Here is a 26,820-nt window from a genome sequence, read left to right on the forward strand (position 1 = left end):
AGTTCATCTTTGAGATCTTTATCTTCTGTAGTGATGTCTATAACATCCCCTGTTCATGCGGATTAAACTATATTGGTCAGACCTCTAGAAGTTAGGAAATCAGAAAAAAAGAACACGTAGGAGATGTAAACAACAATAGAGAAGACAATTCAGGGTTAGCATTTCTCCAGAACAAACCATACCATAGAATGGGACAAAAGCTCCATTCCCTATTTAGAGGAAGATTTCCGCTCCCAAATCATAAAAGAAGCCATAACAGTAATCCGTTCTGAACACAACCTCAATAGAAACCAAGGATTAATTCTGGCTGATATTTGGAAGACCCTCATAAGATCTTTAAGCATACCAGAGTTAAATCTCGCTGCCAATTACAGAACGTTCCTACATAACAACAGTTGACTTCATACATGCTCCATGCGTGTGATGTACGCGTTCTTCTGTTTTTTGTAAAAAATACAATTGTATTCAGTTCATTCCTTCATGAACAGTTATAGTGTTTAAGTTGCTTTGTATCTATTTTATTCACCCTGAAGAAGCCAAACAGCTAAGTTGGCGAAACTTGTCGGTATTTTTTACTTAGTATCAAATAGATTACTTCGACTAATATAAACCCAGTTGATGTCAATCTTTTCCATAGTTCTTATGATTGAAAATAACATAAATTCGTTATTTTATTAATTGTCTGAGCCACTCCTCAGGCAGATCTTATCAGACCAGGCAATTTGCATGAAGTTTTTACTTGTTGAAAATAATTAATTTATACAAACACTGATTATATATCCATTTACATGTAGATTCTGGTTTGATTAAATTGATTTTTTAAAATTTGCACTTTTTAGGTAACATGATATTTATTAATTTATTTCTTTATTACTGTTTATTGTTACCTTGAGTAGTGCTGTAATATTTTATTTGGCACTATGTGACTTATGCCAATAAACCCCTAATCAACCAACCACCACAAAATATCATATTTAAATATTTTGGCAAATAAAAACATTATTAGCCTTACCAGAATTAATGAACATGGTATTTATAATAGTGGAAAGTTCTAGAGCTTTTAATAATAATGTTTTGCCTAAGTTGAAGAGCCTAATGTTCCCATAGTTGTTATTATTTGAGCATCAGAAGTGGATTTGAAATGAAAACCAGTGAAAAAAAGTTTTAATGGTTTCATCTGTAATCCTCAAAAAATAGCAATATCCCATTATATTTTAAGACCTTCTCTTTGCTAATTTACTATAATACTTTTGAACATTTTTTAAGTTGCAGTTTACTATATAAGTAGTAATAATTACTTTTTTTTTTTTAAATGATTACTAGAAATTTTTTCTTATGGAAGCAGGAGATGTCCTTTTTGCCTTTTATTCTGAAATTTTTAGAAAGGTAAGAACAACTTTAAGAGAACTTTTGACAAAGCATAATGCTGATCATACTTATAACACTATTTTATTCATTCTAGTTATTTATTACACTTATGACAATATTTGCCATGATGTGTCTTATAACAATGGGTTGTTATAGAAATATATAACAGCTATAATTTTTTCAGTTTTACTTTTTATTTTGCAAAAATTGTCCATCCATCTATCTACGCTTTGGACATCATCAGATGCCTTATGGTCACTCCTTTCCTCAGTGAGGTTTCACATCAGCTGGTTCTATCATATGCTTTTCTAATGACTTCAATTCTCTGAAAACCAGTCACTCCAGACACACCACTAATCCATCTCATTACATCACTCTTTTTTACTAAATGATTTAAGGAAATTACAACTTCAACTAGGATATACATTAAAATAAAAATTAAAATATTGGCAGAACAGCCAATATCAGAATCTCAGAACACAAGGACTACATCCGGTTTCACCAGTACAGCCACTCTGGTCTTGCTGTCCATGCACTGGATACCTGCCAAAGAATACGGTGGAAGAAAGCCACGATAATACACCGTAGTAAATACAAATATGAAAGGCTTTTCATGGAATCAGCTTCAGCCCTAAGAAACAATCCAAACCTCAACAAATTTGGCTGCATGCGACTGCCTCAAATTTGGGAAACCTACATCAGAAGGCCTTCAACCCAATCGCCCAAGAATACCAACATTGCCCACTAGAGGGCACCATTAAGACTTTAGAAGAAATAATAGCTTCCCTTCTTCCTCACTTACTGTTTGTTGTGCCTGCGTGCACATGTCTTGTTCTTAAGTTTCTTGAAAATGGCAATGTGATTTTGCCGAAATATTGAAGTATATTAAAATTTATTTTAATGTATATCCTAGTTAACGTTGTAATTTCCTTAAATCATTTAGTAAAAAATGCATAACCAACGTCTGAGCCTTTCCACGAGCATTACATCACTCATCTCATCATATACTTTCAAAAGCAACTATCCATTTCTTATCAGACTTTTTAGGTTTCAAGTCTCACATCCATAAGTCACTGTTAGATAACCAGCTGCATCCAGAATTCTCAATTTTGATCTTGTGGAGATAGATCCATCCATTCCAGATTTTAGATAAGTCTCTACTACTGGTTTAGCCATTCCTAGTCTTCTTCTTCATCATCATCATCAAATTCCTGCCATGTACTCTCAAGAGGTGTACAGGATATGATAGTACTACATGGAAAAAATTACATCATTACTAACTTCCTATCTACAATTTTCCTCCAAATCAGTCTGTTACTTGTCAAGACTCCAACACTATCAGATCTTATATTTCTATCGTCTAAGGCACTTTGTACCGTATCAATTCACCTATATCTTGGTCTTCCTCTGGGTCGTTTTGCTGCCAACCTGGCAGAGAACACTCGTTTTGATAATCTTTCTTCGCCCATTCTGTTTAAGTGACCATACCGCCTGAGATTAGCTCTGCTAATGCATTCCTCGATGCTGACAATGTCAAGATCTTTATTAATATCCTAGTTTTTTATATGATATTGCCATTGATGCCATCTGTTCACGCCTATAATCTTTCTCAGGACTCTCATATCTGCGGTCTCTAGTCTTTGGTCAAGTGTTTTACTTCTGATCCATAAGTTAAAACTGGTTTGAGCACTGTCTTGTATACAGCTAATTTAGTGTTCCAACTAATTTCTCTCTTATTCCATATGATTTTATTCAATTGAACTTCCCACCATACCAGCTTTGCTGATTCTGTTGTCTATTTCTATATTTAATTTACCATCTTCACTAAAAATCGTGCCTAAGTAGCTGAAATGTTTCACTTGTTCCACAGGTTCTCCATTCACAACACAGTTGACATTTTCAATGATTCTGCTTATTTTCATTGTCTTTGTCTTTTTATTGCTGACCTTCATACCATATTTATTACAACAGATATTCAATTTAGTCAGAGAATTTTGCAGACTTGTAGCAGATTTATTTAGATAAGTTTCCGCATAAAGCAAACAGCTGACATTAACATCTCCAATTTTGATATCATGTTTAATACCACTTTCTTTCATAACGTGATCCATATACATAATGAATAACAGAGGGGATAATGTACATCCTTGTCTCACACCAGATTTAACATTAAACCATCTTCCTGAACTTCCTTCAGTTCTAACTGCTGACTTACAACTCAAATAAAAACTATGTATTGCTTGATATAATGCCCTGTTGACACGATATAACTGTAGCGTTTGGAATAGCTTCTCTCTTGGCACCTTGTCATATGCCTTTTCCAAATCGACAAAACTTCAATACAGATCTCTGTTATATTCCCATGCTTTCTCGACTATTTGTCATAAAGTGAAGATCTGATCCTGACAGCCTCTATTTTACCTGAATCCAGCTTGTTCTTCACCAAGCTTTTCTTCCACAATTCTTCTCAACCATTTCTCAAGTATACTTGCATAGATCTTGCCAGGAACAATCAGTAGGGAAATACCTCTGTAATTCTCACATGCAGTTTTATTTCCCTTTGTTATATATGGGTACTATGAGAGCTCTACTCCAATCATTGTTAATTCGTCCCTCTGTAAAATCTTTCTGAACTGTGCAGTGCAGCCACTGCAAGACTCTTATACCACCATACTTCAGCCTTTCTGGTCGAATATCATCTACTCTTGCTGCCTTTCCACATTTCAAGCCTTTGATAGCTTTTCCTACTTCAAGTATGGATATGTATTCCTTACTGTATGCCTGGTCAGTGTTTTTTACCACTGTGCTATCATCACTGCTTGTTTCATTCAGCAGTTTTTCAAAGTAATTACTCCATACTTCAAGGATATCTTTTTCTCCCGTTTTCATGTTACCTTTATCATCTCTAACTCCTTTAATAGCACTCTTTCCTCCATTCCTAAGCTTCTTCAACAACCTCCAAAATATTTTGCCACCTTCTTGATATTTATTTTCTATACTCTTGCCAAATTCCTCCCATGACTTTTGTTTAGCTAGTTTTACACAGTGTTTAGCATTCTTGCATTTGTCTCTGTATTCTCTAAGAGCACAAGCTGACTTATTTGCCAGGAACTTTTGATATGCTTTCTTCTTCTTTTCCTTCACTGCCTCTTTAACTTCCTGTGTCCACCAGAGAGTTCTGATTTTTTTATCCTTGCAGACAACTTCACCACATGCCTCTCTGGCAGAATCAATCAATGTTTTCTTCAGAGTTTGCCAGTGAATCTCCAAGGTTTGATTCCTGTTCTCAAACTCTTTCATTTTTTCTTCAATAATATTTTTTTTTTTTTAACCTGCAATTCACATCTGAGAGCTGCTCAACTTTTATTCGCTTTAAAACTTTGTTATATGTTATTCTTTTCAATATGAAATTCGATTTTATCCTGCTCAAGACTAAATAGTGATCACTTCCAATTTCAAATCCTCTGTACACTCTGGTGTCCTGCACAAGGGAGAAAACATCACTATCAACAATAACATAGTCAATGAAACTTCTTATTCCTTGCCTCTTCTCTCCATGTGAATTTGTGCACATTTTTATGTTGGAACATAGTGTTAGTAATAACCAGTCCATGTCCTGAGCAGAAATCCAACAGATATTTGCTATTATTATTAGCTTTGCTCTTTTCTCCAAATTTTCCCATAATATTTTTGTATGTCTCACAATCATTTGCTACTCTGCTATTTAGATCCCCAACAAGGACCAACTTTTCCTTTTTTATTGTGTCAGTTGCTTTTTCTAAAGCCTCAAAAAATTCCTCAACTTCTACCTTAGTAGAACCTTCTGTGGGACCATAGGCACAAATAAGTTTCATTGTGCAGTTCCCCATTCTCATATTTGTCCACATTACTCTACTTGAGACTGACTGCCATTCAAGAAGATTAGCCTCATATTTTGTGTTGAATACTGTGGCTACTTCTTCTTTTCCTTGATTGTCATTGCCTGAATATAACATTTTGTATTTATTGCTCAGAAAGATCTTGCCAGTTTTTGTCTTTTTTTGTTTCAGTCACCCCTATTATGTCAATCTGGTACGTATCTAATTCTTCAGCTAGCTCCATTTCTTTGCCATTCAGGTTTCTTATGTTGATAGTACCGATCTTTAACTCTGGTGATGTTGAGTTGGGGTTTGTTTTCAGTCTTCTTCTTCTGATGTCATATGTACAGTAATTCTTTACATTTAATCTTCAAAGATTTAAAAAAAAAAAAAAATCTCATCTTCCTATACTACTTGTGTTTGTAATAACGGTATTTATTTTTTGATCTAGTTTTTTCCATTTTCTTGCTTTAGTAAATATCCACTTGGATATGGAATGAAAAGGATCAGTGAAAAATTTGAGACTTAGCTGTACTTTTGCATTAACTTAAATTTGATTGTGTGCAATAATGTACAACATAATTTAAAGTAGTAACATAATGAAAAATCATAATGCTGTACTACTGAAACAGTGCTAACACAGCTGAAGACAAACATAATCACTATGTAAAGCACCAACAGCAAATAGATAGAAGCAACAAATAAACTACTAAACTATTTAGAACCACTTCTCATAATCTTTAAGAGATTTGATGTATTCAGCATCCCAATAGATATTTGGATTCTGAATGAATAAAGACGAGTGAGAAATTCGAGGCAAAACTAAAACTGTAAAACTTTGAGCAACTGGGGTAAGTGAAAGATTAGCATTGAAATATATTCAACACAACTGAAAGTAGGCACCATCAGTATTGCAAAGTACCAACAGCATTTAGTGGCGGTAGTAAACAAATTGACAAAATACCTATTATAATTGTTGTTTTCATCCCCTTTTATTCCACACAAAGAAACAAAAGTTTATGAAAAGCATTTTTGTGAAAAATGTTTGTATACTGAGAGAGGTTCACTTAATCAATGATTGTCCTAAATATCTTGTGTGGAATAATCAACTTTCATCAGTAGGATTCACATAAAAAAAATAAACAAAAGTGTTTCTCTCAGCTGACAGTAATTAATTCCCTGTGAAGTTGAAGAGAAAGCTGCCAATCTTGTTGAATGATATTTTACATATATTTATACTTCTTGAGGCAACATGGAATATGAGTGATTGGTTATCATCATCATCTGAATCCATCTACAGTAGCTATAGTCATAGTCCATTTATTTCACAAAGTTGATGACAAATAAATGCTTTATGACAGTGTCGTACAAGGGAGGAAGACACTTATAGTCCAATGTAGGCCCACTGAAAGCATTCAGTAGAAGGCCACCCACTAAATTTAAAATAGCTATATAAAGCTCTTAAGTGTTTTGCACGGAAAAGCTGTTGTAGAGTGAACATTAATAATGAAACAGTTGGCATTAGACCAAGTATGACACGTTGTTGGTCACATTACTTTGCATAGTTTTTTGATCTCTAAAAAGTCTTATGCAAAAGTTCTTTTCAAACACACACACACACACAGTCCATTGTATTGGATTGTGTGTGTGTGTGTTTCTCAGTAAAAATATTTTTAAAGTTTTGCTCATTTCTTCTCATAACTTTCATTCCTTCTCCCCGCCCCCCCACTAACTTTGTGTGTTTGTCGACTTCATCTATATACAGCTGTGAAAATTGGGAATATTTTATTCTAGAAGGATGCTTTAGTATTTAGCACCTGACTGGTGCTTCTGACCCAGTGCCAAATCTTCATCTTCCCCTGGTATAATCCATTACTATGTTATCCATGCAGATGCTGAATGAACTAGGATGAGTGATAACTTCAGACTTAGCTAACCAATTTTTATTGTATGTTAGTTATGTATGTAATGGTATCAACATTATCAGATATCATACCAGCTTGGGCATTAGCCAGTTATTTTCTAGCCATTTTTATCATAGTATACACTAATTATGTTGACATCATCTCAACATATTTGTTGTTATTTAGACCAAAACAGATAAAACTGATACCAAAACAAATGAGATACTTTTTTAAATAATAAATATTAGATGATTAAATCAGGTACTATGAATTATTGAAAGGAGAGAGTTGCTACTATAGTAATCAGCACCAAGCAAGAAACTAAATTTCTAAATGGAAGCCAGTTCCAAGTAGAGTGATCTGGCCAAATTTCAAAATGAAAAATTGGACAGTGATTGTGCCTTTGGTACCATGAGAGAAGATTTCAAAAAAGAAGAAGTAGAAAAATGTTTTTGATTTACTAGAGAAGTCATCTGATACAAATAGAAAAACTGGTACTTTTGGTAAACAGAAGAGTAGGAAATGAATCCCAGATATATATATATATATATATAGATGCTTTGAGAAAATTTGAAGAAAAAGATTAGCAGTAAAAAACAAGTACTCATTACATTTGTGCTCAAAATAGGGACTAGTCATTGCTAACACTATGTTCTCAGATAAAAAATATGCCTACGTTCACTTGTAGAGAACAAAGCAGGAAAAGGCATTGATTTTGTTATTGTTGATAGCAATGTCTAGAGGGAGGTTTCGAACACAAAGTTACTACCGTACCTGTTGTTGAGTAGGATAAAAAAATTTTTTGCAGAGAAAAATGTGTACTAAATTTTCAAAAGAAACTTCAAGCAAATCTCAGATATGAGCTGAAGAGTAAAATATATAAACATTATTTGAGAAAATGGGAACAAGTGTAAAAACAATAACCATTAAGGTCTTAATGAAAAATGTATGAAGAAAACATTCAGTGATATCATCAATTTCCTGATAGGTACCCTCAAGGGATGTTCAGGTTACTATGACAGCACTACATGATTAGGTTACATTATTATTAATCTCCTATCAACAATTTTCCTCCAAATTAGTCTACTGCTTGTCAGCACTCATTGTCATATCACACATTCTTAAATAAGTATCAAGTTCCTTCCTAATGTCTTCATTTTTAATGATTCTGCCATTGATGCCATCTGTTGAGGCTCCTAACTTTTCTAAGAACTCTGATATATGTCATCTCTAATCTTTGAAATAAACCCAGTTTTAACTAAAACTGGGTTGAATGCTGTCTTGAAAATTTATTCAACAGCTTCCCACCATGCCATCTTTGCTTATTCTATTGTCTATTTCCAGATTTAACCTACCATCTTCACTAAAAACATTTTCCTAAATAGCTGGAATATTTTGCCTGTTCTATAGGCTCTCCATTCAGAATGCAGCTGAAGTTTTCTATGTTCCTGGCTATTTTCATAGGTTTTGTCTTTTTATTGCTGATTTTCATGCCAAATTTGTTACAGCTGTTATTCAGTTTAGTGAGAGAATCATGGAGACTTGCACTGGATGTTTTCAGTTAGGAATACATCATCTACATAAAGCAAAGAGCTAAGTTTGATATCTCCATTTCTAATATCAGGTTTAATGTCACTTTCTTTCATAATATGATCCATATAGATGAAGAATAAGAGTGGAGCTAATGTGCATCCTTGTCTTACACCGGATTTTACGTCAAATCATCTTCCTGTATTCCCTTCAATTCTATCTGCTGACTTACAACTCAGATATAGACTGTGCAATGTCCCGTATAATGTTCTATTTATCCCATATAATTGTAGTGTTTTGAAAAGATTTTTCCTTGGACACCTTGTCATATGCCTTTTCCAGAACTTAAAGAGATGGGAATATGACCATAAAATCCTTGTCATATTCTCATGACTTCTGAACTATTTGCCATAAAGTGAAAATATGATCTTAATAACTTCTATTTGGCCTGAACCCAGGTTGTTTTTTCTCCAAGTTTCTCTTCCATAATCTTTCTCGACCTCTTTTCAAGTATGTTTGCAAATCTTACCTGGAACACTTAGTAGAAAAATTCCTCGGTAATTCTCACATTCAGCTTTATTCCTTTTTTTTAATAGATGGGAAACGTTAGACTCTACTTCCCTCTGAATTATGCAGTGTAGCTACTGCCTAACTTTTATACTTCCATATTTCTGGTCAAATATCATCTACTTCAGCTGCCTTTCCATATTTGAAGTGTTTGATGCATTTTTCTACCTTAAGTATTGATATGTATGTCTCTTCGCATTCCTCTTGAAAACGTTCTGATATGGTTCTGTCACTGCTTGTTTCATTTAACAAAGTAATTATTCCAGACATTTAAGATATCCTTATCTTCAGTTTTCATGTCGCCTTTATCATTTTTTGATTCCTTTTACAGTAATCTTTCCTCCATTTCTAGACTTTTGTAATAGCCTTCAGAACATTTTGCCATCCTCCTAATATTTACCTTCTATATATCTTACCAAAGTCTGCATACTTATATTTAGCTACTTTCACACATAGCTTAGCTCTTTTAAATTTTCCTCTGTTTTCTTTTAGGGCATCTGCCAAGTTGTTTGCTAGGAACTTTCAGTATGCTTTCTTCTTTTCTGAGACTGCTTCTTTAGCGTCTTGTGTTCACCATTGTGTTTTTATTTTTCTATCATTGTACATGCCTCCCTAGCTGAAGCAATCAATGTTTTCTTTAGAGTTTGCCACTAAGACTCCAAGGTTTGGTTCTTGTTTTCAAACTGTTTCATTCTTATTAATGTTTGTATAGTTGAGTGTACAGTTTAACTGTAAAAGCTGCTCAACTCTAATTCTTTTGAAAAACTGAAGAAGAAAAATGAAACAGTTTGAAAACATCCATGTGTAGAGGCTTAAGTGCTGTGAGGACATCATGTTGGAGGCTTAATGAATTGTATACAGCACTCAGAAAGGATTAAAACAGAATTTAATACTTCCTATATTTGTCTCAGTCACTGAGACATCTTCAGGGATTACAAAAAAACTAATGTAACATATACACAAATACTACACAATACTGAGCCCAACCACATGGGTGGTTCTAAAGCCCTATCTAGGTGGAGCGCTCTCTAAGGGCAGTTGTAGGTGGCCTGGAATGTAAGGTGGGATCTCTGATGATAAGTGTTTCCCAAATCTTAGGAAGCTTAATGCAACCGTATATATGGTTACATTTTTGTATACTGTCAAATTTTACATAGTATATTGTCATAGTATACTATGTATACTATGACATAGGTTACATAGTATACTGTCAAATGCCTCTCCAATATCCAGTAATATCATTTCATCTCAGCCATAACTGTTATAAAGTTAGTAAATTATTAAGGCATGACCTACTTCACATATCATATTCTTATCCACCCATTTTGAAATTTGCTCCTTGACCAACTTTTCTGATACTTTACCACTACTCCTGAGATACTAAGTAGTCTATAATTTGCTATTGCAGTCTTGGAGTAATATGCAATGAAACTATTTTTTGCCACTCCCTTGGGACTTTACTATCTGAGACTTAAGTTAAGGGGATAATAAATCCTGTATTATTTTATTTAACAGCCGGGTACAAAACTCGGAGATCGAAATCCATCGAAATATAAGAGTTTCATGCCGAAGAACTATTGGCGAGTCCAATAGTTCTTCGTTATTAGTCATTACTTGGGTAGTACAACACCAGGCAACTCGTGTCGAAGGTGGAGCAAGCTCCGTCACTATCCTTAATGTTTTCTCATAATGTAAAACGTAGCTCCTAGGAGATGTATTACTGTTCTACATTATGAGGAGAGGTCACTACCCAGACCGGTTTTGACCTTTATTGAGGTCTCATCAGTGAGTAGGTAGACCCTGGAATATCAAGGTTTAAGTGAAACCGAACTTACATATACCTCTACTAACGAATTGCCAGACTGGTGTACCCATATATTATTATTATATGATAAAGAGCCAAAAGGCTAGTTTTCTGGCAACATAAATTAAGTTAGGGGGATAATAAATCCCGTATTATTTTATTTAACAGCCGGGTACGAAACTCAGAGATCGAAATCTATGAGTTTCATGTGGAAGAACTATCGACGAGTCCAAGAGCCCAAGCGTAAGTCATCACTTGGGTAGTACAACACAGGGGTATAGTAGGGGTATATGTAAGTTCAGTTCACTTAAACCTTGATATTCCAGGGTCTACCTACTCACTGATGAGACCTCAATAAAGGTCGAAACCGGTCTGGGTAGTGACCTATCCTCATAATGTAGAACAGTAATACATCTCCTAGGAGCTGCATTTTACATCATGAGAAATATTAAAGATAGTGACAGAGCTTGCTCCACCTTTGACACGAGTTGCCTAGTTTTGTACTACCCAAGTGATGACTTATGCTTGGATTCGCCGATAGTTCTTTGGCATGAAACTCTTAGATTTCGATCTCCAAGTTTCGTACCCGGCTGTTAAATAAAATAATATGGGATTTATTATCCCCTTAACTTAATTTATGTCGCCAGAAAAATAGCCTTTTGGCTCTTTATCGTAGCTTAGTCTTAGTTAGAGGGAATGCCAGTTCCTTTGCATATTCTTGTAATATGCCAGCTGATATCCTATCTAATCCCATAGCCATATTTGCTTTGAGATCTGTAATATTCTGTGTACTTCCAATTCATTAACCTCTAATCTCATATTATTTCTTATCACAGCAATATCTCACTTGGATGATAGGCCCTTGCAAAGTGGTCAATGAGTAACTGAGCTGTTTTGTCTACTTATATTGCATTGTTACCATTAGTACTAATTAAAGTTATCTTTCCATATCATTCTCTCTTTTACCTGCCACATAGTGAAAGAACTTATTGGTATTTCCTTTGGCCTGCTAGGTTAATTTCCTGTGCTGGTTACATTTCTTGCCTGAGCATTGTATTGCTTGTGAATTTGCTGATCACTTTTCCCCTTATATGTTTATTTATTTGTTTAGCTTGATGATACTCATCCATCTAACTTCTGCCTGATTTATCCTCCTGACATTGGATATTCTTCAGATACCCCTTGATTATCTCCCAAGTATTTGGGATTATCTCCCAAGTAACAGCTTTCCATTGCGGATTTGTGTGCAATGCTCTTCAAGCTGCTCCCAACCATGTCATAAATCACCTACCCTATAGTACCACACATATACCCCATTTTAACTGATAATTCCACATTTTGCAATCTTGCAAGTCAAGACCACATGTTCATTCTTCCCAACCAGAGGCAATGAGGTCACCCTATTTCAAGTAATTATCTCTTAATAGGTGAATAAATTTCATTTCCTTCCTGCCATGTGATCATCTTTCCTCCTCCTAATCTATGCCAGTCTGGTTGGCCAAGTGGTTAGCGTATCCGCTCTCCAGCCAAAAGGTTGCAGGTTCGAATCCCACCTTGGACATTGATGTTTGTGATTGTCTGTGATTTGAGTGCTGTAGAGTAGGTGTCCTCCCTTGATGAGTCATTGGACTCCCTGGAGGCACCACAGAATAATAATAATAATGTCTCTGCAATCTCTTTTAAGTCCCTCATTATAATTACTTGACCTGCATTCATTTTATTAATTTGTTGATAACAGGTTTTACACATCATCCCTCACACTTCCTTTCCCCCCAGCCTATGACAGCAACAACTGCATTTTTTGCACAGTTTGCATTGATCTCACAGCAGATTACTTCAAATTAAATGCCATCCACATGACTGTCTTCCTGTTTGTTCCTTCTGTTTTCTGTATTCTCTTTGAATATACCATAGCCCTGACATTCTATTCCTGTAGCTGCATTATCTGTTGTATGTATCTTCACTTCCTCATTCTCATTATCATTATCTTCTCATTATCTGTTGTCATTAATGTCTCATTAATGCCTATAACTTTTGGCAAGGTTTCACCAACCAATGCTAGAAACTCCCCCCCCCCCGCCCCACTCTCATTCCTAATACATAAACTGTTGCATCATCTCAGGCTTCCCCCAGCTACTTTTACACCTTGTACTAACTACTTCATTCAATTTTATTGCTTGAAAAACTGGATTCTTCTTTTTTTTTTTGGCACACTCATTTGCCTCATGAATGCCTATATGCACACACACACACACACACCTTCATCCACCCAAATAGTTTAAGTTTTTGGAGCTTTTCACTTCCAACACTCTCTGAACATATCATCATCATTGAGACTCCAAATCCTTTTAAGTACAGTCCATATGAGTCCTTCCATTTATCATATTAAGTTCATAGGACTGAATGAATCAATGGACAGATTGTCCATTGATTTGATTCATTTGCAATATTGACCTCCTCCTCAACTTGCCTCTGTCATAGTGTGGCAGCACCCTTACAATCTTTACTCTCTTACTCTTCTTTTTTTGCTTTTTCCAATAACTCTTTCATTTCTACAGTATTTTTCACCTTTCAAATCATCAATGATAATTAGCCAAAGCAATAAATTTTGTCACCTTACCTTGTTGCATCCTGACAGCTTCACTAATGTTAGTGAAGATGTCAGGATGCAAAGTTTCTACTGTAATTTATCATCTGTATGAACTGCATCACTAAGGAAAGTATTATTAATAATCTTTGTATTCGAATATAATATAGTCAGCTTAGTTTACTCTTTGTAGATGACATTGCTCTCTTTAATAATTCTGTTTCTAGTCTTAAATAGTCTTTAATAAAATTAGATAATTACTGTGAGAAATTTAATATGAAAATTGAGATGTTGCTAGCTTCGCACATTGAAATATAGATGTTACTTGTAGCATAAAGATGTGTTTTTATTTTAATAAATATTCAAAATATCACTGATTATTTTGACAATGTTTCACTTTCTTTAGACTGCATAGTTGAGTGTGTTTGTTTGTTTGTTTGCAAATATCTTATTGTGTGATATTGTTTCAAAGCACAATATTCTTAACTTGGCACTGATGCATATGAGAAAAGTGCTGGCTGAGGCTTCTTTATTCAGTGAGTTTAATATGAGGGATTTTGTGCTAGGGTAGTGGATGTGTTTAGTGTACTCATTGCCAAGCATAAATGGTTTCTGGCAGAGTTTCTCAAACTTTTCCTATGACAGAACACTTCACAAATCCTGAAATTTTAACAGAACACCTTGGTTAGAGTCAAGTATCATCGGTCTCGTATTCATTGTAAAGCTAAGCACACACTATCACCGCAGCAGGCTTTATCGCATCACAAAAATGCAACTTCGCACACTATAGGTGTGCCAGGCTGCAGTGCATTGCATTGACCTTGCTTGTGACTGCACGTTTCCTAGAATAGATACCTCCGTACTTCATAAGGTTGTTGACATCTCTGCTCGGAGGTGTCAACAACCACGTGTGGCTGAGTCAAAATTGTGCTATTAAGGCCAGCGTGTTCTGGCCTTAATAGCACAATCCACACACAAAGTGAGGAGTGCCTGATTTTCAAACATATTTGAACTTGTTGCAGCATTTAGAACCATTCCAGGCTCATATTAATTTTGATAATTTTTCACGTAACACATTCATTTTCCGTGGAACATAGTTTGGGAAACACTGGTTTATGGTATGAAAGCAAGTACAAGGCATGTCGAAAGCTGTAGAATGAAGTGCCTAAAATTAACAGGTGTAAGGCAGGAGATAGCGAAAGTGTTTAGAGAATGTAATGGATGTATGAAAGAAATGTAGAAGATGAGGTAGCAATGACAAGAAAAATAGTCCACTGATCCAGAATTCTTCACAGGACAAAACATGAGCTTGCGCGACTTAAGAAATTATTGGTGTTATGCCACATTAGAAGGGAGAATGAAAGAAAAAGTGAATGGGAAAAGTATAAAAGAGTGTGAGAACTGGGAATAAGGAACAGTATTATATGGAAATTCTGTGATAAGATGTGTACATAATGAAATGTGACAAAAGGATATGATGATAAAGGTGTTAGTTTGCAGAGGGGAGAAGTGAAAGAATTGATTGTTTTGGCATGCATGAATGAACAATTTGAAATATGAGAAATATGCATTGAGAGAAGATATGAATGAGTTTGCTAAAAGCAGCAAAAAAGAAGAATGAGGAAGTGAAGATTATGAGTATGCTGCCTTGGTATGCTAGAACTGAATTGAGGGAAAAAAGGCCATGATTGCTAATGAGAAGATTGTGCAGTTTATAGAAGTAGGGAGTGAATATGATGGATGAAATTACTTGTATATAACTGAACTTTGTATATAGGTAGTTTCAAGCATCTATGGATTTCAATGGTTTAAAGTTAGATGTTTGGAAAGCTTGTTGTTCATTGATTGGTTGGAAAGGCAAAATCAGGGAAGTCAGAGGTATTGGGGATGCAGTCAAGTGTAGGTCAGCTGCCTCTGGAACAAATGAGTGTGAGTACAGAAATGATTATGCAATGCCAAATGCAGTTTCACAAGTTTTGAATCTGAATGGGTTGATAATGACATTATGCAAGGCTAACTCTGTGCCCAAGGAAATGCTGAATTACAAATGACAGAAGTATCAGAAATAAAGGAGAGGAGTTTTTGGCATTGGTCAGCTTGACTTGTCCATAAATTATTGGCATTAGTGAGAGGTGGTTGACAGGAAATGATATAGTACAGGGATAGAATGTAAGGGATATTGTATTTTCAGAAGATAGAAAGAGAGAGAAAATAAAGAGGAAGAAAGGTATTACTAATGATAGCTGAAGAACTTCAACCAACAAAAATAAAGTAAAGGAGGATTTTAGATCTGAGAGAGACAGTCATTTGAGCCTATCTGGTGGAGATAGAGGGAGAACAGGACTCATGGCAAGATGGAAATAGAAAAATGTCAGTAGTGAGTGCATGAAAAGTAGTACAGGATTGTTTGAGAGAGGTAGTATCAGACTGCATGCATACCCAGGGTCAGGTTGGATAAACCAAATAGGGTTAAGTGGATGCATAGAAATATACAGCTGCAAAAAAAAAAAAAAATAAATAAAAATAATTAAATGGTAATAAAAAAAAACATTGTGGAGGAAATATAAAGAGAAGAGATGATCAGCATGCTCATGGACAGTAAAAAATGCAGGTAAAAACAATGATTAGTATGGTAAGGACGGCTAAATCAGATTATGAGAGAAAATTAACTAAGCATACCATAGTGAACCCAAAAGAAGTTTTTACTTTTTATATGCAGCAAGGAGGAAGAATGATTATAAATGTTGATTACTTTAATAAATGTTAATGGTTGGAAATGACAGAAGCAAAAGAAATAGTTGAGTTACTAAGTAATCAGTTTTCCAGAGTGTATCATCCATGTGGAAATTTTGTGGTTACTGATGTGACAGACTGATGCTAGAATTGACATAGATGAACTGGAGATGCTCAGCAAATCAACAAATATCACTGTGAGTACAGCAGTGGGGCTAGATGGCATGTTGACCTGTGTGCTTTGAGAATGTGCAAGAGAACTGGCAGTTCCTCTGACAAAGTTGTTTAAGGCTCAGATATGATAAGGGAGTGGAAATAGGATAAGATAGTTCCATCACATAAAGGTGGCTCCAAGCAGAAGTAGCAAATTACAGACCAATCCAGGAATGGGTAGATAAGAATACAGTATTCTATGTTGGGCAGCAGAGCTTTGTAAAAGGTAGGTCCTGCCTTAGTAATTTACTCACATTTTATAATAGGATAAAACAGCAGAATTAGATAAGAGAAACGTGTACACCATGATTCTGCTGGACTTTGCAAAGGCATTTGAAATAATGGATAGAAACTGTTACATAAATTGGAGCAAATGAGAATGGATATGAAGCTGATGGCATGGATAGGAGGATGGCTGATGACAGACAAACAGATACAGAGTAATATGTGGCGAATTGGAATCTAGGAGGATGAGAGTGACTGGTTGAGTGTCTCAAGGATCTGTACTAGGGCCACCGCTCTTAATTTGTATATTAATGATATAGGGAACAAAACGGTTCTATAATCTTATCAGATTAGAACTCCTTACACATGGAGATTATTCATCCTACAAAACAGGCAAACCTACTAGTAGAACACCAGATACAATTTACAGACATTACAAACAAATGTAGATAGGATTAACTTCCCTATCATAAGCAGTAGTCAGATTTTCTGAGAAGCCAGATTGCTTCGCCATGACAAGCCATTGAACCTAACATGAAAGGAAGATGGGATGGTTTTAGTTTAGTAACAGAGCATTTGAATAGCACTTACCTTTTAAGAAGTGGTATTGCAAATAGCTGGTTCACTGCATATTGATCTTACAAATTGAAATCCTTTCTTAAATAATAGTAACTAATTATTAACACCCTTTTTCCAACAAGCAAACCAAAAAAAAGGTGAAATAAAAATGAATATATTCTTCTGATAAGAACAAAGGACGGTAATTAAACATAAAATGAACAGCCACCAGACTTGCTGAACTGAAGGCCAGTTAAGTCATCCCTACCCAGAATTAAACCTTTTTCTGAAGGTCAGGTGGTAAAATGTCATGTAACATGTCTATTTTATGTATCACACAAAGATATTAATTAACTGAATATTTACATGAGACCATGATGCGATGATATAAAAAAGATATGAACTCCACTGATAGATGCACATGAATCTAATAACGTGTCTATGCTTAAAAGAAATTCTAGCCATCCTTATGGGTACATAGTTTAAAATCTCAAGAAAAAAATTTAGAATATAAGTTACATCATAATTATAACTGGAATACTATTAACTTTTTTTTTTTTTTTTTAAGGTATGCAGTTATGATTGCTGGCAGGATCTTTCATTTTTAAATACTGCATTACATGATGCTCTTTCCTGGAAAGATCAACATGAAGCCCAAAAGTAATTATAAATTTAAAATCTCTGTTTATCTGAACTATCAAATGTAATCATATATTGAGATGTATTGTTAGTTATACACATTTTATTTCTTTTAATTTTAAATTAGGAGGTTATGTCACCTGTTCATGTCAATATGCTTTGCAATCTGCTGTGCTCATAATTTCCTTGTTTGCTTATGCATATACTCAACTCTCATTGTAACAAAGTCTATTGAAAAGTCTTTATTGCCTATTCTGGTGGCACCAGAATAGGCAATAAAGGTGGTGGTATTCTATAATGACCATCTTACATTTTGATTCATTCATTTCAGTCTTTATTAAATAATTATTTTCTTTATTGATTTACATTATTTTTTTTAAATATATACTACATTGACAGCATTTTCCTTGATATGATTTTTTATTTCAGATTATACACATATTTGTCTGTTTAATGCTTTCCAACAGAATGTTTTGCTATCCTCTAGGTCACATTCTGCCTAAATGAAATAGCTAGCAGAAAAAAGTGGTCTAGAATGTATTTCTATTAATTTATTTTAATTAATTTAAACTGACAGTCTGCAAGTAATTTTTTTTAAAACCTTTTAGATTGGCATTTCTTCAGAAAAATATGGTTTAAATCATTACCATGCATGTTTATTGTAATTATTGATACATATTTAGTGCAGTTATTAAAGTTATAATTGACACTATTTTGTGTTTGAGATTATACATATATTTTTATGTATACGGTTCCTGTCAAATCAAATACGGGAATATTTCAGTTAACTTAGTCCTTCAAGATGTTAATGCATCATCTGACCAGCAAATTGATTTTTCAACATAATCTGATAATTGTTGAGAGATCATTCTTGTGTGTTGAGTAATCTGTTACTCAGAGGATGTTAACAAGCAGAAAATGGCAAAATCATTACAGTAAGTGGAGCAGAATGAATCTACGGCTGTATGCACACATATAACATGAGAAAATAATTTATCATTTCAGTATACACACCCTCACTAGGTATACAGGATACTGAAGTATACATAATTAAGTTTATGTTAATACTAGCTTCTTCCTATACAACTTTCTTCCAAATTTATCTGTTGTTTGTTAGATCTCCAATGCTGTCTGCATTTCAGTGTTCTAAGACATTACTAGCTGCATTAATCCACATAGAGCATGGTTGTCTTCTGAGTCTTTTTCCTCTCATCCTAGCATCATACTTGTTTTACTAGCCTAGCCTATCCTGTTCTGTTGAAGTGACTATACTGGCTTAAATTAGCTCTGCTCACCACATTCCTTAATGCTACTGTTGTCAAGTTTGTTTATAATATTTTATTTTTATTATGATTCTGCCATTTATGCCATCTCTTCCTTTTCCTAATTGTTCTCATATCTGTTGTTTTTCTGGTTTTTGGATCAACTGGTTTATTTCTAATTCTACTCTCAAATCCAATAAGTTAAAATTGGATTGAAAATGATCCTGTAGAACTGTAATTCAGGTTTATCAAATTTTTACTTTTTATTGTTAATTTTCACCAAAGCATTTATTCAATTTAGTTTGAGTCCTGAAAGCTTGTACTGGATTGATTTAGAAGACTAACAACATCTTCTTAGAATAAAGACTTGTGTTTAATATCTTCAGTTTTGATTTCTGGTTAAATACCACTTTCCTTCATGTGATCCATTATAGATGATGAATAACATGGAGGATAGCATGCAATCTTGTGTGATTGTTTACATCAAACCATCTTTCTTGAATTCTAGCTGATGACTTGAAACTTATTTATATGCTATATATTGTGCTATTTCATGTCTTATTCACATATACTTGTAGTGTTTTGATCAACTTTTCTCTTGACATCTTATCATATACCTTTTCCAGATCTACAAAACTTAAGTATAGATCATTATGATATTCCCATATTTCTGAGTTATTTATTTAAAACTGATCTAAAGTTAAAAATTTGATCTTGGCTAATTCTCTATTTGGCCTGAATTCAGATTGTTTTTCCCTCCTCACAATTTTCTTAGTCACTTGAATAATCTTCCCTGAAACATTCAGTAGAGAAATTGTTCTATAATTCTTACATTGTTTTATTTTGCTGCTTATAGATAGTTACTACAAAAGAGTTCCTTTCCCCTCCCTCCACATTTTAGCATTTTTGGTCAGATATCATTCTATTCCAGTTGCCTTTCCACATCATTCCTGTATATTTTCTATGCTGTTCTATCACTGTTTATCTCATTTAACTTATTTTTTCAAAGTGATTACCTGCAAAATATTAACAATATCTTTATTTTCAGCGTTTTTAATCACCTTTATTATCTCTTCTTCTCTTACAATACTCAATTACTTAACTTTTTAATAGTCTGAAACATTTTTATGTTTTCATGATATTTATCTTCTGTATTCTACCCAGTTTGTTCATGATTCTTTTAAGCTTTTTCTAAACATTGTTTAGCTTTCTTGGCTTTTTAACTTAGGAAGGGGAGTATCTCCATCACCCAATAAGCTTTGCTATTTACCATCATTAATGTTTGTTATTTTCATAGTTTTAGGCTTTTGCTAATTTTGATATCAAATGTTTTAGTTATTTGATTAAAGACTTGTAACATATTTATTTAAGAGGATAATATTATCTAAATAGAGTAAAGAATTAAGCTTAATATTCTATTATGAGTAGCTTGTTAATATCCCTTTACTTAATATTGTAGTGCGTATAAATAACAGTGAGCATAATTGTAGTTTTACACTTGGTTACAGAGTAACCAAGTGTAAAAGTCCAGGACGTATATATACGGACGCGAAGTGCATATTAAAATTATAATACCATTGATATTACATTGAAATTTTTGATGGATACGAAGCTTTTGAGGATGCGTACTTGATCTTTAATTGCCGGTAAGGTGGTTAATTCTTTACTCGAGTATGAACAGCACAAAGTTTGTATATAAAATAACTTCACAACTAGGCTACTTGCATGTGGAGGCAGAATACGTAACATCATATTGTCTTAGTACTTAATGATGCAAAACACACTTCCTTTCAGGTATGTATATTACTATGCGCAATGGACAGGTCACTACCCAGACTGGTTATTATCTTTATTGAGATCTCATTAGTGGAAGCTAGATGTGTACAGATACTCAGTGATAAATCAATGCAAAAATAATTTTTTTCACATCAAATTGCTCAGGATACCAGTGCAATTTGCTGATTTGTCATCTGCTTTCATATACAAATACACTAGTTAAACTTTGGAAGTTTTTTTTCCAGTTGGTTAGACTATAATAAATTTAGTTTAATCCTTTATCCAAGTGTAAGTAAACAAAGTTTGCACTATCTTCAGGACTGTGGCAGCTCGTGGTAAAGGCGGAGTAAGTTCTCATCACTTGTCGTAGTATCTCCCATAATGCAAAGCACATCTCCTTGCAGACATGTATAATGCTATGCATTAAAGGAAGGGCCACTACCCAGACCGGGTTCAACCTTTATTGAGGTCTCGTCAGTGGGAGCCAGACCCAGAGGTGGTGATACTAAGGTGGAAGTAATGGAGAAGTCATATTTACCTTTACGAGTTTCCAAAAGGTGTCTCACCTTGTTATTAAATTACTCTGGATTAGAGAAAGATGTTGGAAGTTTTTTCCGCTTGCTTTGACTATAATAAATTTTTAATCATTTATCAGTGTAAGCAAACAAAGTTTGCACCTGAAATATCTTCGGGACTGAGTCAACTCGTGGTAAAGGTGGACTAAGCTCTCATCACTTGTCTTAGTATCTCCCATAATGCAAAGCACATCTCCTTGCAGACATGTATAATGTTGAAAAAGGTCAAAACCGGTCTCGGTAGTAGCCCTTCCCTTAATGCATAGCATTATACATGTCTGCAAGGAGATATGCTTTGCATTATGGGAGATACTAAGACAAGTGATGAGAGCTTAGTCCACCTTTACCACGAGTTGACTCAGTCCCGAAGATACTTTAGGTGCAAACTTTGTTTACTCACACTTTGGTAAAGGATAAAAAACAAGCCTCTCAATTAATTAGTTTGTTATAATTCAGATTTTAATCAAATGGGGAGGATTGGGCTTTCTACAGCACCGATTACATATTCTGAATGCTGATGATATCAAGTTTCTTCCCCATATTTTCAGTTCTGATATGATTCTGCCATTGATACCATCTGTTCACTCTTCTAATTTTTCTCTGAACTCTCATATCTGTGGTCTCTAGTCTTTGATCAACTGTTTTATTTCTAACCAAACTCTCATATTCATAAGTTAAAATTGAGTGAACACAGTTTTCTATATTAGTGCTGCAGCTAATTTCTCTTATTCACATTCATTTATTGAACTGATTTCTAACAATACCAGGTTTTACTTATTCTGTTGTCTATTTTCATATTTAATTTGCCATCCTTACTAAAAATTATGCATAAGTAGCAAAATATTTTACTTGTTCTATAGGTTCTCCATTCAGGATGCAACTGATGTTTTTCCATTCCTGTTTATTTCCATAGTCAGTCATTTTATTGCTGATTTTCACTGCAATTTGCAGGGGCTACTTGTGCATAGGCACTGCGGAACTGCAGCACCCACAATTTTTCTCGATATATATAAATATATTTATTACTTTATTTATATTTGCTTGTAATATTTAATTTTATCATCAACAATCCTATACAATTCTCTTATTTTGTATAAAAAATAATAAAAATCCATCTTGTAGCACTTAGGAGGGCAAAGGATGCTAGCAGCACTGTGTTTACCACAGTGTCATATTGCTACACGCACAAGCATATGCATGTCATAGTGAGATGCGAGCTATTAACGTAATGTGACACTATCCATCACGCAGTTCAACTGTTGTTTATATGCAGTTTGTGCCAGTAGTAGAGTGTTCGTAGTGCTTATCGTGTTTACCCTTCTCTTTAAATATTTGGACATTACAATTAAAGGATTTAATTGTAATTAAATCCTTTAATTTAATTTTATTTTTAAGTAATTTTGAATTATACTAAACTGTGTAATTTTATCGATAATAAAAAATATTTTTTCATGTTTAATTTTTTTAAAACATTTTTACCATAATTTTGATATTTTATCCAAACAGTACACACTGTACTTCCAGTGTGTATGTATATTTCAAAAGTTGCAGCACCCCCACAATTTCAAGCCATGAGCCATCACTGGCAATTTGTTTACAATAGATTCTTCAGCACTACAGCCCCATGTAGGTCCTTGGCCTCCCATTTTTGGGTTTCATAACTCGCTACGAGGTGGGGTCATTACCCCTATGCTCAACAATGTGTAATTGTCTGTGAGCATTGTGTTCTTAAGACCAGTTTGCCTGCTTTGCGGGAGGAAAAACACTAAATAAACTGGAGAGAAAAACCCTGCAGTCCACACCCAAGACCAGCTAACTTACCTATGTCTGAGAAAGATCTTTAGCTCCTCACATCAGCGATTAGAATCGAATGCAAGACACTCCTTTCCCAGGCATATGGTTGCAGAGCGTGTAACCACTCAGCTAACCACATAGACTTACAACAGATTCAATTTAGTTAAATAATCCTACAGATTTGTAATGGATCTATTTAGAATGTGACATCTGCATTCCGAATTATATAAATAGACTTAAATAAATCTGGTACAAGTCTGTAGGAGTCTTGTAGGATTTTTATGTGCTATTTTTCTTCATAATGCTATCTATGTAAATGATGAATAACAGTGGAGATAGTATGTGCCCCTGTCTTACACCTGATTTTGCATCAAACTATCTTTTTTGTAACTCTCTCTCAATTCTAACTGTTGACTTAAATAAAGACTGTCTTACTCTATATAATGTAGTGTATAATTGTAGTGTTTTGAACAACTTTTTTTCTCTTGGCAGTTTGTCATATGTCCTTTCCAAATGTACAAAACTTAACAAATTCCTGTTATATTTTTATGATTTCTCAGTTATGTCTTAAAGTTTTCATCCAACAAGTGAAGATCCAACAACCTTTGCTTGGTCTATATCTGAATGGGTTTAGCTCCCATTGATGAGACCTCATAGTCTGGGTTGTGATACTGAAAGGAGTGTGCTTTTCATTATGGGATACTAGTACAATTTGATGTGAAGTCATATACCTAGGCTATATACAAGTAGCCAAGTCATAAAGGTATTTTGTTTGCTCTTGCTTGGATAATTGATAAAAACAGTAACATAGTCTATTTCTGTTTATTAGTAGAGATAATATATAAATCCTGACTTACATCTGATTTAACATCAAATCCTCTCTGTACATTCTTCAGTTATTACTTTAGCAAAAACCATTATTACAAACTCACTCACTATAAAAAAAAAAAAAAAAGCTGCTGCGAAGTTCCAACCAATGGCCTATATGCATTCTACAAATTGACTAATAGCTTTAAAAAGTTGTAGATTGCCATTTTTTTTAGTTGATGTAGCATAAAAGTTTAACTAGAGATATTAGTTCGATATAATTTTCCTTATGCAACATAAGAACAGTTTTTTGTAGCATAATCCTGCTAATATAATATACCACTGGAAATCTCATTACACCAAAGTGCATAACTTTACACTTACTAACATTAAACTGAGAGCCATTTTTGTTTGCCCAAATTTCCAGTCCATTTAAATCATTTTGTAAGTGCTGTATATCAGTAGCATCCTTGATTGCCCTTCCTATCTCCGCATCATCAGCAAACGATGCACATCTCCTGTTAGACCCTTCCTAATGTCATTAATGTGTAGATTGAACAACAGCAGCCCAAGGACTGAACCATAAGATACACCACTGATCACTTTAAATCTACAGATTCATACCCACCGTATACCACTATTTTGTTATCTGTCTGTCAACCATTCACTGATCCTAGTCAAAAGTTTATATTCCAATTGCATATTCTTGAGTTTATGCAACAGCCTTTTGTGTGGTATCCTATCAAATGCCTTAGCAAAATCCAACATTATCATAGTGTATCCTTTCCCTTCATCCAATGCAGCCATAACATTGTTATAAAATATGAGCAAATCGCTAAAACATGACCTTCCTTTAGTAAACCCATGCTTCTCCTTGCAAAGTATAGCTTTTTTGTCTACCCATTTCTATATGCAAGTCCTTACCAACTTCTCTAATATCTGCACTACCACATCAGAGATACTGATAGGTCAGTAGCTAGATACATCAGTTTTTTCACCACCCTTGTACAATGGAACTATCACACATTCTTGTCATTCATGAGCTGAGACTCAAGTTATACAAACATGTGAAAGGCCTAGCCAGTTCGGTTGAACATTCCTTTAGCAAACATGCTGATATTCCATCTGTCCCTATTGACAAATTCATATCCAGGTTATGCAGCAGCTCTTCAACCTCATTTTCATGTATCTCTAACTCTTCATCCAATATATCAGTAGCACTTTGCACCATGGTATATATACACTTGGTTGATATATCTTAGCAAAACGAGCACTCATTAAATATGTCATCATGAATATGTTATATGAAAAATATGTCTAGTACTGACATATTTTCTCTATTTTTTTTCAATATTCCTTTAGAAATGTAAAAAAGAAAAAGATTGTGTTTCAACAATTGATCCCTGTCATTTGTCACAACTTTCTTAACTGGATATAGCACAAAGAGAATTGGGACAGGAGATAATAATTATCACATGAATTTTTTTTATCTATTAACCGTTAATGTATTCATGATAGATTCATAGTTATTCTCTTGTAATATTAGATTTATTTAAGAAACACTTGTATTGCATTTGTAATAGAAATGGGTTTTCTTTTTTCCTAGACTGTCTGTCACTGTTAACACCTCTAAAGTTCCTCATGATAATAAACGACTTGCATTATTAGACTCACTTTGTCTTGTCTACTCTGTAAGTACATGATATTTTATTTTAAGTTTTAATATTGTTTTAGTAATGATAAGTAAAATCAGCTTCACCTGGGACTTACAATTCATGACTGCTGTCATTTTTGTACACTGTCCTCACTGATTGCAATAACAGAAGATGCCTCCACTTTTTTTATTGTACAGTCAAATTCTACTTTGACATGGATATTTGAAACACTTTTGCCCACCTTTGAAAATTCATTACTATTATCCTTAAAATGGCAGATAATTTACATTTCCTGGTATGACTGTACTATTTTGCTTTTTCAAGAGCTGAGATTGAAGAGGGTGTTTGGACTCAACAACATTTCCAACCCTATCTATTCCTTGGCCCACCTTTATATATATATATATATATATCAATCCTGGACATGAATCTGCAAAGTCTATATGCTTTGCAGGAACCTATGGCAGAACCTATATGCTTTTAGAACAGTTGGAGGTTGTAGTCCTTGAGCTATATAGGGAAGACTGTTTCAAAACACAGAGGTATGTGGAAGGGAAAAGGAGAATGTGAAGTTGGTTTGATATGTTTGGAACTGGACACTGAACAGATATCAACTAGGACACTCGTGTTTATGGGTTTGAATGAAACAACATCCATAAATATACCTGTAGAAGAGACATAAGGCAGAAATTGTACATTTATAAAATAGTGACTGGAGTGAGTCTGTAAGGGAGGATCAGATTCATGAATGTAATTTCTGAATGTCATCAAGAATGTTTAGAGAGCATTTTTGGTGCACCTTCTCATAGTGTATAAATCCCAAGATTTGGAATTTATACACTTATGAGAAGCTAGCACTGTCAGTCCATGAAGAGAAATCTTGTAGAGATCTGGGTGTCAGCAAAGATGAGGGGAGGTAAAGTGTAGTCTTTTGAGTGAAATATGACACCAAACATATAGAAATGT

The 26,820-nt window shown here is 34.3% G+C and overlaps 1 protein-coding gene across 3 annotated transcripts in view; it reads left to right on the plus strand.

Moving 5' to 3' along the window:
- Nucleotides 1-26,820, plus strand: part of LOC150098799 (gamma-tubulin complex component 5-like) — a 304,536-nt gene that overhangs the window by 226,685 nt on the left and 51,031 nt on the right. For all 3 annotated transcript variants that reach the window (XM_090405102.1, XM_090405103.1, XM_090405104.1), the window contains exons 15-17: nt 1,324-1,386; nt 17,915-18,006; nt 25,806-25,890. In XM_090405102.1, the coding sequence (XP_090261228.1) occupies nt 1,324-1,386; nt 17,915-18,006; nt 25,806-25,890 (240 nt within the window). The remainder of the gene's footprint in view (nt 1-1,323; nt 1,387-17,914; nt 18,007-25,805; nt 25,891-26,820) is intronic.

This window comes from Typopeltis vanoorti, chromosome 15, assembly GCF_054136105.1.
Source record: "Typopeltis vanoorti isolate ZY-2024b chromosome 15, IOZ_Tvanoo_1.0, whole genome shotgun sequence".
Taxonomy (NCBI): Eukaryota; Metazoa; Arthropoda; class Arachnida; order Uropygi; family Thelyphonidae; genus Typopeltis; species Typopeltis vanoorti.